We start from the raw sequence: 15,576 nt of genomic DNA on the forward strand, positions 1-15,576 counted from the left end.
ATTGTTTCTGGGAAGCAATTCATAAAAAAAATAAAAATCTGGAATGACGATTGAGGTTGGATCCACTCTTCATCTTATTTCTTGTTCTGGTTTTCTAGAAGGTATTGCAATAGATTATGTTTAGGATTTTATCTTCAGATTTGCTCAACTACCTTGTAGTAAATGCATGAATTCTCTGTGTAGTGAATTCCAGTGTTGCATGCTGTAGTTTCCTAACTGCTGCCTCAATGATTGACATGCTGCGGTCATTGTAGCAGAATGAAAGTGCATGGCTACTTCATTACTGACTTGCTACCACTTGTGTGGATTTTCTGGGGGAAAGTCCTATACAAATTTGCATAGGAATGTTTTCAGTTTGCATTGGAAAATATTCTGATGTCTTACGAGAATGAACTAATTTAGCATGCTTATTTTACTTCTGTTTAGTAAACAAAGCTAAAAGCTTTGAAAAGCTTACCTAATACTGATTTGCAATTGGCATCTATTTCTTTGTTAGTAGTGAATTTAATCAAATTGAAAAATTAAGGAAAATTTTCCGCCTACATCACTGTTTTCACTGGCCTTTAAGAAGATAATTAATTGGATTTGAAAGCTGCTTAATTTTGTAGTAGGTTATTTTCTTGTAGGTCATCTAGTTTCTATTGCCCAGTGTTACTGACGATGCCTTATTTCTTTGCCTTGGCAATGGCCTAGCAATTTGCTCCTGCCATTTCAGTCTACACAGGTCACCTTTTAAAATGTACTACAAAAGTAACACGATCAGATATTATATAGAATTGATAAGCACAGTCTTATTTCTGCTCACTGGCCTCCAGCTGCAATTTCTTCTAGCACCGCTCTCCCATTACTCTCCGTTAAGCACCTTAAAGCACAGAATGACATGTTGCAACTAGCAGGTAATCCTATTGAAGCCCTGGTCTCCATCAGCCCTGGCAAACCTTGAAGCTGAAGTGCCAAATGTTTTTCACCTAATGCCATTATTCCAGTTGATGGAGAAGGAATAAGAGAGTAGAAGCTGCTCTTTGAAAGAATTCTCAGGCCTCAGCGGCAATGTTTCTAAACTTTTTTTTTTTGAGCTGCCTTTGGGTAGATGGGCTCACTATAACAGAACTGAAGTCCAAACAGCTCAAAGATGTATTGAGGAAGATACCAGTTTCCACAACATTCCTGGTATGTTTGTTCTTTGATGAGTCCAACTTTTTTTTTATTAAAAAAATAGGTTTTGTTAAATAAAAAGAATGTTTTCATTTGTCACACAATGAATAAAAAAACCATTAAAAACATGGCTGGAAAAAAATAAAAATCACATAACAGCCAACATACTATGTTCTCCAATTGTTGCATAAAATATGGTAATGGCCATGTACCAGTAATACCCTTAAAGAACTGAGAGCATAGGCCACCAGTGGGGTAGCTTGGATAAGCGTGGCTAAGGAAATAGATTCAAGTTCATATATCCATCTCCATCTACTACTTTTGCTGGAGCAAAGGACAAAAAAGATGCTATTCACAGCAAAAAGGAGCACAATTCCAAGTTGCAAAAGTTTTTTCACTTCTCAAAGCAACCAAAATGGTAGTCATACAGCACATCCAAATTCAAGTGATCAGGACCAAAGCCCCATTGCAGAGGAGTGCAGAGATGCTTGTCTAACTCTTTATGGATCTTCTTTAAACAATTCGAGAACTAGAGCTCCACCTGATGCCAGGCAAAATCCAGCATGCCCATTAGAGGTCGACTGTTCCTATTTGCTTGCATCCAGGAACAGACAGTGGAAGATTCCTGTGTCTGGCCTTCATTAGAGACCCACAAGAAGCACTGGTTGGCTGCAACCAGGAACTAGTAAATCTCAGAACTCGCTTCAAAATGGCCATGTCCTTGTTTGAACAGTCAATGTGTTTTGCTAAAGTGTTCATAAGCAGACAGGGAGGTGGGTGCTTTACGTCACACCACATAAAAACCAGTGACATAATGAAATGGGCATAGTAGCCCCTGTTGTTCATCAAATTGGAGTGTCAAGCCTGCAGACTCGCTCCGGAAAACGTATCTGGAGAGAAATGGAATCCCAAAATACTTTTGAATCTAGTTCAATGATTATGAAAACCTGAAATGGATCTCTTCACCAGTGCTGAAAATACTAAAGATTCAAGATTCTTTTCAAGGCATCTCTGTCTCAATTCAAAGAATACAAATACCTTTTGAATCCAAATTTTCATACTCGCCACCCTCTGCCCAGAGGACCAGTATAGGCCATGTTACACTTTTTTAGGTAGAATTGTGTGTTAATCCAATCTTGACCTAACTTTGGGAGCATATTCAGTTTATGCCAAGGACATTTTCTGCCTGAAAATTCAGCTGGAGTGAGTTAGCCAGTCAGTCATAAACCAAACCTAACAAGAGGAATATGTAAATGCTGATCCTCCAAGAACATTATCTATTTTAGCATTATTTATTATTCAAATAGTGTCATTTGTAGAGCAAAATGCATATATAGTGCATAATAGTGCATATGAAAGGATAAACAACATACATTTGAAGATAATGATAATAAGAACACCATTAACATCAATTAATAATTAACTAATAATTATTAAAATTGATCACAGTACTTACATGCTTTGTGAACAGTGCCATTCACAACCAAAAAATTGTGAATGCTGTACTGCTTGTGACATGTGCAGATGGCAAGCTCCTAAACAAGGGCTGCAATATTTAGCTGTGTCATCCAACTTGGTTGATACCCAGCCTCGTGATATTTTCCGCTTCCAGCTGCATAATGTTAAGAGCTGCTCCATATCTGGGTTTGCAATGCTACATGTTTTGTGTGTAGCATCAGTGTGTCTGCTGTTGAAAGAGTAGGCACATTGGCAATTATGGATATTATTGAGCTGTGATGTTCCATCAGACAGGAGTAGAATGAATCGCTGCAGCAGGACAAGTTTTTCCCCCATCTATCAGAGAGTTTGCTGCAGAGAATGCTTTGTCAGTGTTTTGAAATGAAACCCATATTTTCCATGTTGTTTTTCCTGTGCCACAGAAGAAATAAACTATTGTAACCAGTAACGGAATAGAAACCCATCAAAGGTCTGTGCAGTTCTGGCAGTTGAGAGCAGATCTCATTAATGGGAACAAACTACTTAAATATCCCACTGTTGTATTCAATCCACAAAGGCATCATTTTATCTATACAGATTTGATATGCCAAATACTGCCCCCTGAGGGTGTGTGGGAGAAGAATTCCCCCTCCCTTTTTCTTTGGATTCTGACTATGATAATACCTCAAAATTACCAAGGCGTGTTGGTTGCCAGAAGCAAAATATTGTTGGTTCTTTTACCTTTTAGATGGCTATCAGGAAGTTTCCCTTCCAACCTTTTGTCCTAAGCTGGTGCATCAACAGGCAAAGATGTGGCACAAACTGGGCATTTAAGGGGCTCTTTAATTGTACTTGGGGAGAGTGACAGACACTCTGAATCTCTTTTTTTATTTCTTTCAGATTGGTTCAGAGGTTAGGAAAGTATCAAAATCCACCATTTCTAGGTAACTGGGTTGCAGCAGCCTCCTGAAGTCATTATTTGGCAGAAATTTGCAAAGTGGTAGTGTATTTTCCAGGACACACTTTTTAAGGCATTGAACAATTGATGCCCTCAGTACATGCAGCATTTAGGGGAAGGGTCTTGCAGAAAGTAGCTATTCATAAAGTTTTAGTCCCTGGACCCCACTCTGGGACAGTACAGTGGTACCTTGGTTTACGAACTTAATCCGTTCCGGAAGTCCGTTCTTAAACCAAAGCGTTCTTAAACCAAGGTGTGCTTTCTCATAGCAGCGGGGAACTCAATTTACACTCAACAGGAAGCGGAACATTTTCTGCTTCCAAGGCAAAGTTCACAAACCAAAACACTTCCGCGTTTGCAGCGTTGTTCATAAACTAAGCTGTTCTTAAACCAAGGTGCCACTGTACTGATTTTTAAAGAATTCTGAACATTTTTGGAGTGCCCTTTTGAGACATGGGAGAAGAAGATATCCTATTCCTGTTCTCCATGACTGCCAGAGGGCATTCTGTGCATGTCTGTGCTGTCCTTTGGGTCAGTGGGTGATTAGGCAGGGAGCCCTGGGGTTGTTCCTATGGTCCTGTTCTTTTCTCTATACAGTTGTCTTTCTTGCACATCAAGTTAATGAGTTTTGTTACCAGTTTATAGGGTTGAGGGGTTATTCTAGTTTAGTCTGGGTAGAATGAAGGCCCCTCCCCTTGACGGAGCAGCTAAAGTGATTGCACCTTGCAAGGGGGGAAGCCTGCTGCCAAAGATTTTTGGAATGCCCTTGGTGAGTCAGGGAGAAGAAAAAATACATGGTAAGTAATCTCCTTTTCTCTTCCCTATCTCCAGTCCCATGGCTTGTTAGATGAATTTAGCATTTTTCTCACCCCAGAAGAATGAACCCTTTTAAAGAGTGTCATCCAAACAACCCCAGAAGGCAGTTTGTCTTCTGTAGGTAATGCTTTTGTGTATATTTTAGCCCATAAACTTTAGCTCAGAATACACTAATATAAATCAGCAGTGCAGTCTGACTTTTGTTGGTACAGTGCATGTTTTAAAATTTCTAAATACTGTACATTTTTTTTCTGATTGAAAAAAAGGTTTTGATGGTTTCTGCCACGTCTTTACGGCTTTGATGAAAGTCTGTCTCTGGAATGGTTTCATTTCATTCCTTGGATAATCCAGGGGTGTGTGTTTTTCATTTTTGCACTACAATTGCATTCTTCAATAATTCTTCACTGTCTTCTTGTCTCTTTCTCTTCTGCGTTCTCCCACTTTCCTTCTCCCAAGCTGTGGCATTGGCTTAATAAGAAGGTAAATAAGCAGACAGTTTGTTTGCAGTTAATATATTTTGTGCCCTTTCCCAGCATGAAGTGGTTTTTGTTTCTTGTTGGTAACATGGCTTGCTCTTGATTTGCATCACAGCAGTTTTATTCCAGGCCATGATATAAGCTACAGAAGGTCATTCAACGCCCTCTGGTTTTCTTTAGCATGCTTGATGAAGAAGCATTATGTACTGAACATTGACATTTAATGATATATGTTCCATTTGCCTCAAATTGAGATAACCAAACTCCACCTAGCTCATGTTTATACACAACCGAGAACTTGAAGCTGAGGAATAGATATATAAACCTAGGTGGAATGCTCACACAACTGTTGGTGAATAATAAATAATATGGTCTTCATGTAAGCATATTGCTTCATTTGCTGCCAGAAGTGCAAATTGGGTGCCAGTAGAAGAGAGTTATTCGCAGGAGAGGAATGGCAAGAGGAAGATGCTTGTTTAACTCTTGCCCTTTTGGTGCTTTCTCTCTGCTTTCCCTCTCTGCAGGTGGTTTCCCCCACTTACCTTCCCAGGCAACCAAGAAATGAAATTACAAAGCAAAACAGGGAGTGGGGCAAAAGTTCAGCAACCCTTCTCAATTCATTTTCTCACCTGTAGGTATCCCTTCTCTGCTTTGGGAGCCCCATGTTTTGCTGCCAAACACAGAGTTCCACTCATCATCTCTAATTGGCTTCTGGGGGGAAATGTTTCTAAAAGAACATGAGGATGGAGCTTTTTAGTGATGTGATGGTGAATAAAGAATATAGAATGTGGGCAAAACATGGATTACCTGGGATTTTCATTTGCAACTGGGAGATGAGAGACTGCTGCCTTGATGTGGAGAAGCTTCTGAACCTGGAAGGTTGCTGGGCAGCGGAGGGGAAAGAAAGCAGAATTCCAGTTACCGTATTTTTTGCTCTATAAGACTCACTTTTTCCCTCCTAAAAAGTAAGGGGAAATGTGTGTGCGTCTTATGGAGCGAATGCAGGCTGCGCAGCTATCCCAGAAGCCAGAACAGCAGGAGGCATTGCTGCTTTCACTGTGCAGCGATCCCTCTTGCTGTTCTGGCTTCTGAGATTCAGAATATTTTTTTTCTTGTTTACCTCCTCCAAAAACTAGGTGCGTCTTGTGGTGTGGTGCGTCTTATAGAGCGAAAAATATTGTTCATTAGCTCAGGTTCCCTTGCCTATAGTTTTTTTCTAAAAAGAAAGTTATAACTTAACAATACTTTTAATATTTGAAATTGTTTAAGTCTACTTTGAGCTAGTTCAAACAAAACCTGAAAGCCTGTTTAAGGAATTACGATGAGCCACAAGCTTGTGTATTCCCCCTCTCCTTCTGCACAAATTGCCCAACCATAATTAACCATGGCTGATATGTCCACACTGATAGCATTTGGGAAATTCAGTAGAATGCAATTGGCAGTTGCAGCTAGAATTGGTTTTTCCCATAATGTTCAATAAAAAGCTATAAAACATATAAATACATGGTTATTCCTTGCATATGGCTTTTCTTAACCAAGCTGAAGCCAGTGCAATGTAAATTACTAATAGGCTGATCTAAGATTGATTTGACATAATATTGCTTATGTTTATTTATCTCTTAGTAGACCTAATGGACTGTATCTTGACTAAGTCATATTCAGAATAGACTGTATTGATTTCATTAGGCCTACTCCTATGTATGGTTTATTCAGATACAACCTGATCCCTGCAAATGCTGATTTGAGAGAAAAATTGCATATTTGCTCAGAAATATATTTTGTACATAATACTCTATGCACAAATATTTGATTGAAAAACAATTAAATATGTATATAAAATATTTGATGCTTGCCATGCCAAATTATTGTGAGCAATTCACACAGGAAGAATGTGCTTTATCCTCAAAGGACGATTTCCATCGTATAAGCATTTAAATTAAATTTCATTAGTTATACTGAATTCACTATTTAAAACAGTTTGAAATTTTATTCACTGCAGCTTTCCCCCCCTGAAATTCTAAGAATAATACTCAGAAAACAATATTTACAAGAATTTCATTTAATGCATTTATTCTGTCCTAGGGTTCAAAACACAACTTTTGTGTAAAGTTATTTTTTTAAAAAATAATTAAAAATGAGTTTCATTGACTACATGCTTACTCTTCCTTAAGTGAATGACCTTCTGCGACTTTATGGTTTGGTATCCGTAACTCATAGATAATCATGACATTTGTTTGTAACTGTTAATAACTTAAATTAGTTACTTGATTATGAAACTAAATCACTAATATCTTAGAATATTTTTCTGTGTGGGCAAGAAATGCAATCACTGATTACGACCAGCCTGGTAAGGGATAGTGGATGCAAGTTTAGCTTAAGTATATTTCAAGTCCTTACACATAAAATACGCAGATGGTTTGATGCAGAATCCAAGATCACCAGAAAGGTAAAGCGTGATCACTGAGGTGCAAGGTGCTCTCGAATTAAAAATTAAGCCATTCATTTATTTTCTGATAGCTCACATTGACTTGCAGCAAGGAGCTAGCACACACATTGTGATTCTGATCCTTTTATTGTGGTTAAGGAAGTGAACTGTGGGGTTTCGTTCCCTTCTGCACAAATTCCCACCATGGCTTTAACTATTACTAAGCCTTGTGTCAGCACTAATCTCAACTGTGATTAATGCTAACCTGGGTTTGTTACTACTAGGGTTTGACACCAGAGTTTGAAGCTAGTTACTCCTTGGATAAGGGATTGGGGCCTTGTGTGTATCAGCCCTTAGTTTATTTCTGAAACTATTGGAAAACCTTCAAAGTCTTGACCTAAATCAGAGTAGCCAAGAAAATTGCATGATTAATCAGATGATTATTCAGTCATCAGTTTGCACCCATGAAGGAGAGGGATGGTTAATGATACACACAAGAGTATTGGCAGGCTTGGAGGATTTCCAAGGGTTGCAGAAATGTTTTTAAAACTTTTTTTTTAAAAAGAACCCTAAGGGGGAAATACTTCAGTGATGGCTGAGCACTCAATAGCCACAAAACGGTGTCTGTTGCGGGTGAAGAGTGGAAAACCGGGGTGGGGAGGATGGAATGTAGTGGAGTGTTCTAGAAAAGGGCATGGCGACCTAGTTGGAACAATGAACAGAAGCATTCTTCACTGCAACATTTTGTTTGTCCCGTAAGTGTGAATAAGTGCATCAGTAAATAATCCTTTTGCAGTCGCAAGTAAAACATGTTCTAAAGAACTTTTCCAATGTGTTCACTTATTGTGTGCTACAGTCCCAAGTTGTTAACATCACATGGCTAAATTTGCTTATTTGTTTCAGGGTGGCCTTATTTATGTTTGCATAGTTGAACTTTTTGTTCTTTTAATGTGACCCATGTATAGAAGGGCTATGAGACAGTAGTGCAAGTGTATATAGAGTATATAGTAATCAGTTATAAAAGAGGAACATAAACCATTGTTCTTCTTTGTACTCTCTGTGCAGGCACACAAAGAGGGTCCTGTACAGAGCACAACTCAGAAACATGTAGAGCTTAAACTAACACATATTTAGGAGCCAACTGCACCCGCTGAACTAAGCATGCATGCTGTCAGAGATGGACGCTACACCTTCCTGCTCAGTTCTTCAACTATCACCCAACAGCATTGTGGAAAATATTTCTGAGATCTCATGATTCCACTCACTCTAATGTCCTGTCCTGTTCTCTCTGTCTCTTTCGTTCTCATGTGTATGTTCTCTACTTTTGATTTCACTTCACTGTTATTTGATGTTACAATTGTAGTGAAGTGTCTGTGGTGCAGCGACTTTTTAAATTTCAAAATGCACAGGAGATAATGACAAACCACTGATAAGTACGACAATTATAATATTTCTGTAAGAGAAGAGCACAGGGTTTAGAGTGGTGTCTGCTGTCAGAAGATCATCAATATACACACATGTGGGTGATGCTTTTGGAAAGAGCTTCCTGTCTCCCAAGTGAATGGTTAATAATGCCTTGGCTATACACAGCCAGTGTTGGTGACTCAAGTTGTTTACCTTCTCCAGATGTGCAGGTAATTGTTTCAGTTTCTGAAGAGGAGACCAAGGAACGTTCTTCCCTTCACTCTCCAGGTTGTGATGTGAAGTACCCACGCAAATCAATATTTGTGCCACTCCTTTCCACATCATTAACACTTCCACCGCTCCCACCTTTTGTCTCTGGGCTGGGAACATCAGGTGTCTCTTAGGAGTTCCACCAAGGTGATCATTAGGGCTGTTCATGTTTGAAGAACAGAGATCCTTTGTTCTCTATCCCTCTGTCATGTTTACTCCCCAATCCAGGTAGAGACTACTTTACCCTAGAGGGAAAGGTACTGCTATGCTGCAACCTAGATCCCTACAATCACAGTGGCACCGGCACCTTCCTCCTCTTGAAGGTTGCTATGAGGATCTCTAGCCATCTTTACGTCTTCTGAATTACTGCTGCTCTGCCCTGGCAACTGTGTCTAAACTCTCCTGGGGTTATGATGATGTGTTTATATAACATTTTACATACTTTAACATGACTTCCCTTCTTTTCTTTCCATGGTTCATTTTGCATATCTTACATCCCTGCGTATTTTATAATAACTATTCCAATCGTTTTTCCTCTATTACATCCATCAAAAATTATTCATGTTGAATTTATCTTAATGCTTCCAGTGTTTTCAGCTGTACACAGTTATTTTCCATATACTCAGTAAACGTTTTCCAATCTTCTTTAAACGTATGTTCTTCTTATTCTATATGTTAAATCTGCAAGCTATGCTTGTTTTGTCAACTTAAGGTGCCAATCTTCTTTAGTTGGGACCTCACATACTTTCCATTTTGCGGCTAACAAAACACGGGCCACAGTTGTTTCATACCTAAATAACCCTCTTTGAAACCTGGGGGTTTCAGTCTGAGTTATCCCCAGCAAAAAGGACTCTAGTTTTGGGGGGAAAGTAATTTCCAGTACATTATAAATCATTTCCCAATACTCTTTACCTTTTTACATGTCCACTACATATGAAAAGAACCTTCCCTCCACCTCTTTACACTTCCAGCACTTATTTGATTCTGTCTTGTAAATCTTAGCAAGCCTACTCGGAGTTAGATACCATTTATGAATCATTTCCAAATAGTTCTCTTTCAAAGAATAGCATGCTGTAAATTTCAAGTCACTTTTCCAGTTTCTCCCAGAGGCTAAAATCTATGTTGTGTCCTACATCTATTGTTCAGTGTGTCATTGAGGCTTTAACTAGTTTGTCTTGTGTTTCCCATTCTAACAGGTTATATACATTGTGGACAAAAGTTTATCTTTGTTTTGCAGGAGTTCTTTTCTGAATTGTGAGCTTTGGTCCAAAAAACCATTCTTTCTGTCTAATTTAAACATGTAGTATAACTGATGATATTGCAACCAGTCCATAACTTGGCTCCTTAGGTTTTCCATTTATTTCACTTTGGGTTCCTCTCCAGTGAAATACAGCAATTCCCCGTCAGCCGCCTATTGTCTATCCATATTAACTCTCTTAATTGTAATTGCCTCGATGGGAGATAGCCATAAAGGTGTTAATTTTCACCTTCCAATACCAAAGGCATGCGTGCCAGCCAAATTTTAAGTTGTGACCCTCTAGATCCAGGATGTCTGCATTATCCAGTGTAATCCATTCTTTTAACCAACACAAAATAAGATGTATTATTAACCAAAATAATACATTTGTAGGTCTGGCAGAGCAAAGCCTCCTCCATCGTTTATATCTATCATAATTTTATGCTTAATTTTTGGCTTTCCCCCCTGCCAAATAAATTTGGAAATATCTTTTTTTCATTCTTTAAAGCAGCCTGAATTGTTTACAATTGGGATTGTTTGGAATAAAAACAGCATCCTGGGCAATAAATTCATTTTAATGGCTGAAATTCTACCTAGCAGGGAAAGCTTCATTCTCTCCCATATCTCCAACACAGCAAATGTTGCAAATGTTCAATATCCTCTGAAGTTTCATTGGTTGCTTTCTGCATTGCCATCCATGCCAACATTCACTGGCCTTCTGGTATCCATAGCCTTGTCTGTTCCTTGCTCCGCCCCCCCCCACCCCAATATCCCAGACCCAGATTCTTTCTGAAGGAGCCATTTTCTCTCCCGGTTAATGTTGGTATTGGCGCCAAAACCAGCAGCAAACACAGTTCTGCTATTATTGGTACTGATATCAGTGCTGATCACACTGCCTCTTACACGTACTCTTCTGGCTCATTCACAGACCATGGCTTCCATCTCCTCATTTCTGTTTTGCTTCTGGTTTCACAAACAGCATTTGTGCCTCTTACTACTGAATTCCTAGCATTTGAAACTCCCATTTTACTGCTAGTATTGTTGGTCCCCATAGCTGCATGTGCAAACCAGCAGTGCTGCTGCACCTCTCCAAGTCACTAAAGACTCGTGAGACAAATATTGTGTTGATCTTACTGTTTTCTGATCATACTTTGAGGACAGTGCCTTCAAAGACACTGTATAAGTTACATCTGGTGTTAGCAAATGGGCTAGCAGAATCTACATTTAAAACCGTGTAAGTTTGCTCAAACATAGGCTCTCGGCAATTAAATAAATGATGTGGCATACACTAAATGTGTGTATATGTGGAAGCACCCTGGCTTCCGTTGATGGAAAGGAGTTTGATGGTTAATGCTTTTGAAAATCATTTGGAGTTACAAAGGCACCAAGTTAGCAGCTTATTACAAGCTGTACTTTCCATGCATTGATAATAACCCTCTGATTATTATGTGCAAGAAGCTGATAAATTAATAGAAGTTGCTCTTGAGTCTGGTAAATAATGTTAAACTATTTTCTAGGTTATTGTTCTGTGTTGCAGTGCTGAATAATAAAATCACTCTTAATATTTCTCAATTCTAGTGCTGTACACTCTGTCTTATGTGTCAGTGTACCTATATTAGTCCCCTTTCTTGCAGTCAATAGGTCAGTTCCAGGCTTAGTCAAGCTTAAACTACTCCCATTGAAATCAGTAGGACCTATTAGTTATGCCTAGGGCTGCAGTCCTTTGTCCGCTTGCCTGAGAATAAGCCCTACTGAATTCAATAGGTCTTCTGAGCAGACATGGGTAGGATTGTGTTGCATGTCTCATGGATTTCTGTGGGCCTGTTCTAAGCATGGTCTAAGTTTGGATCCAACCAAATTTCACTGAGAGGAAAGGCTGCCAGTAGGGTTTGAGTATGTTTACATGCAATTTTGATTTCTAAATGTTCATTGACTTTTCTGTTTTACCTTTTCCCCTTTTTGTTCTGCGCAGATGATCGTGTGGCTGGAAAAAATGCTAGATAAAATCATTAGCATTTTCATTATATTTGTGCTAGTGATAGGCACCCTTCTGCTAGCTCTGCTCCTTACAGCAAAGGTACTGAGTCCAATTAAATACAGTACATAGTTGCCTGGTTCTTTTAACTTCGTTATGTTTAACTTTGATATGTGCATGACTATTTTTTAATAAATACTTTAATTTCAATTTTCAATGGATATACGACGGGAAAAGTAACTGTAATGAAAACAACAAATATTTAGGCATGTATTTGCATGACTATTGGGAAAAGTATACTGTACTACAAAAATGATAGTAATAAAATATTGCTATGTATAAACTAGTGAAAAATTCACAGTGTTGGGTCCTTATGAAGAGTCATTTTGGCTTTTTGTGGGCTCTTGGTTGATTCTGGTTTGCAATTGGTTTGGGAAAATAATATTGTCACTTAACCCCTGAGGCCAACCTTACGTTAGGTTATCTGTCAATAGCAAAATATCTGGTTTAATTTATTGCCTTGAGGTTTATGTAGCTTGTTATATTATGACTATATTGCATTGTCCGTATTGCACTAAAAATGTTTTAATGTTGCCTTTAAAGCCTAGGCTGCATTGCCTTTCCATTAATTTAGAACATGATGTATGTAAGTTGCATTAATTTCATTTACATTTTCCCTTCTAGGTGCACCAAGAAAGCGTGCATATGATTGAAGTCACAAGCAGCTTGATCAATGAAACTGTAGCCAATCATCCAGAATGGGCCAAGTAAGAATACTGAAATAATGTGATAGAATTTGGAAGAACAATTCTGTAAATGCCATACCCAGTAGTGTACAAATGTTCTCTTAATCTTAAGTCCACAAATATGGTTGGCACAAGTAGACGCAGGGTTTCTCAAAACAAATTACTGTCTAGAATCCTTTGCTGAGGAGGAGGAGATTTGGTCATTTGATATAACAGCAGATTTATGTTCTTCAGAACACTTAACTTTGGATTAATACCCCCTTGCTATCGTTTAAATCAGGGGTCAGCAAACTTTTTCAGCAGGGGGCCTGTCCACTGTCCCTCAGACCTTGTGGGGGGCCGGACTATATTTTTTTTGGGGGGGGGATGAACGAATTCCTATGCTCCACAAATAACCCAGAGATGCATTTTAAATAAAAGCGCACATTTTACTCATGTAAAAACACGCTGATTCCTGGACCGTCCATAGACTGGATTTAGAAGGCGATTAGGCCGGATTCGGCCCCTGGGCCTTAGTTTGCCTACCCATGGTTTAAATCCTTTTTCATTGGGAACAATTAAATTTATAAATAGTAGGAAGGGAGGAATTCTTAATGCTACTGATATTACCAGAGCTGATATTACCAGGCTGTACTCCTTTGCAGAATGCCTGTGTTCAGTGTCAAGAGACATGAATATTTTCTTTATAGGAATCAACCCCAAAACTATATTCCACTAAATGTGAGAGTGATTTCTATAGAAGCATTCTGTTGCCTTTGATCTAGATAAGCCTGCCATATTATTAGAAAATGGAAATTGTTAATAAGATTATAGTTTTTAAAAAGAAGCCTGTGTGTGTGTGTGTGTGTGTGTGTGTGTGTGTGTGTGTATATATATATATATATATATATATATATGGGTGCATTTGACTGGATCCAAAGAATCACAGGACTAGTTTAACACGCCCCAGGGAACTTCAGGTTTATATTCCTTCAACAACAGCCCAATATCTTTTGAAATCCTGAGTAGACTTCTAAAAGCAAACAATTAAATGGCACGGGGATCTGCTGTTTGGGGGAGGGGGATCAAAATCCCACTGGGCATGGCTAATCAGTATTTTGTATCTCAGCCGTTTATTATAATGACACAAACAAATTGATCTGTAATAGGAATATTTTTTTAATTTACTTTTAAATACCAGCTGGCTTCCTGAAGCTCAGGTTTTTCAAAAGGCTTTGAATTCAGCTGCCAATAATGTCTATCAGTATGGCCGAGAATGGATAACACATAAGGTAAGGATGAAACCAGTCTTTCCGCAACTACCGTATATGCTATAGAAGAGCTAGTTGTTATGCTCAATATCCATCAAATCAAGAAAATACAGTTCAGTAAAGAAATTAAATTAAATAACAGCGGAAAGTTTAAATCTCTGCTCATTTTAAAGAACTTGAACATGGGATCATTCCAAGGACAAAGAAGGGAATAGTCTTATTACTTGATTATAAGGATAACCAGGTTAGAAGACAATTAGGAGAGATGCCTTTTTTCAGTGTCTTCAGCTAAGAAATCAGTAAACTACTGCTCAGATATAGTACCCTGAAGGATTTACAAGCTTTGAAATACTGATTTCAGATGTTTGTAATGTGCTTAATTTATAAAATCATTGAAGATTTGAACACTTGGCCCCACTCTGTGGTTTCACATAGGTGCTGAATAGAACAGGGAGCAAAATAAAGCTCTGTGGCATACCATGAGGCAAAACAATAATGCCCAGGTACCACTTTTTAGAAGTTGCCATTGAGACAGTAGAACCACTGGAGTACAGTCTCCCCAATCCCTGGCCCAGGCAGCTGTTCCAGAAAGATTCCATGACTGATGGTATTGAAAGCTGCTGAGAAGTCCAAGGAAATTGGGAAGGTCATGCCACTCTGGGCGGTTGCTAACACAATGTTAAAAACACGATAAAACATCAAATATTTGAAACTTCCCTAATAGATGTTGACAAAAAATGTCCTGGAGTTGCATGGCACTGACTTGTTCTAGCATCTTTCCCCAAAAGGAACTATTGGTCAGCCAATAGTTAGAATGCCCTCGTGGTCCAGAAAGGTCATTTTTAGGAGTGGTCTCCTAAATGCCCTTTTCACCCCCTAGACGCAATCAAAAAACAATGGGAGAATGACATAGGCTATGAGATTAACCCCATGCAATGGACCAGAATGTGGTCTAAACCTCCCTTTAAATCCATATCAACGAAAAGAAAAGAATTCACACTGAAACTCACCTACAGGTGGTACCTAACACCAAGGAAACTAGCGCTAATACGCCCAGGAACCTCACCAAAATGCTGGAGAGGGTGCACCTCCACAGGCACATACCTCCACATGTGGTGGGAGTGTCCTAAATGTCCTTTTCAAAGCAGCTAGGACCACTCATTGTCACAACAAGTTGTCATCTGCTTTTACAAGGAAGCAACATGTACAATGCTTCCCTGAGCAGGGTCTGCTAGACTGCCATACACTAGCTTCAAAAAAATTTTTATGAAATGAACAAATAATATATTAATAGTGTTTATGGATTAAAAGAATGAAAGATTACAGAAGGGGGAGAAAACAGCTTAGCTGAACAGCTAGTGGCTACTGGCTTTCTGCGACTTTTGCAGTATTGCTTGCAGGAGAGTAGATGAAGGGAATCCACTCAA

The 15,576-nt window shown here is 38.8% G+C and overlaps 1 protein-coding gene across 3 annotated transcripts in view; it reads left to right on the plus strand.

Moving 5' to 3' along the window:
• The window catches only part of TMEM245 (transmembrane protein 245), a 53,839-nt gene that overhangs the window by 16,591 nt on the left and 21,672 nt on the right, over window positions 1–15,576 (plus strand). For 2 of the 3 annotated variants that reach the window (XR_008327353.1, XM_053363003.1), the window contains exons 7-10: window positions 4,823–4,846; window positions 12,151–12,255; window positions 12,838–12,920; window positions 14,080–14,170. Coding sequence is in view for 2 of the 3 variants with exons in the window: in XM_053363003.1 (XP_053218978.1) it covers window positions 4,823–4,846; window positions 12,151–12,255; window positions 12,838–12,920; window positions 14,080–14,170 (303 nt within the window). In the remaining variant the exon portion in view is untranslated. The remainder of the gene's footprint in view (window positions 1–4,822; window positions 4,847–12,150; window positions 12,256–12,837; window positions 12,921–14,079; window positions 14,171–15,576) is intronic. The other variant, XM_053363004.1, reaches the window with a different exon arrangement.

This window comes from Podarcis raffonei, chromosome 13 (genome assembly GCF_027172205.1).
Source record: "Podarcis raffonei isolate rPodRaf1 chromosome 13, rPodRaf1.pri, whole genome shotgun sequence".
Classification (NCBI taxonomy): domain Eukaryota; kingdom Metazoa; phylum Chordata; class Lepidosauria; order Squamata; family Lacertidae; genus Podarcis; species Podarcis raffonei.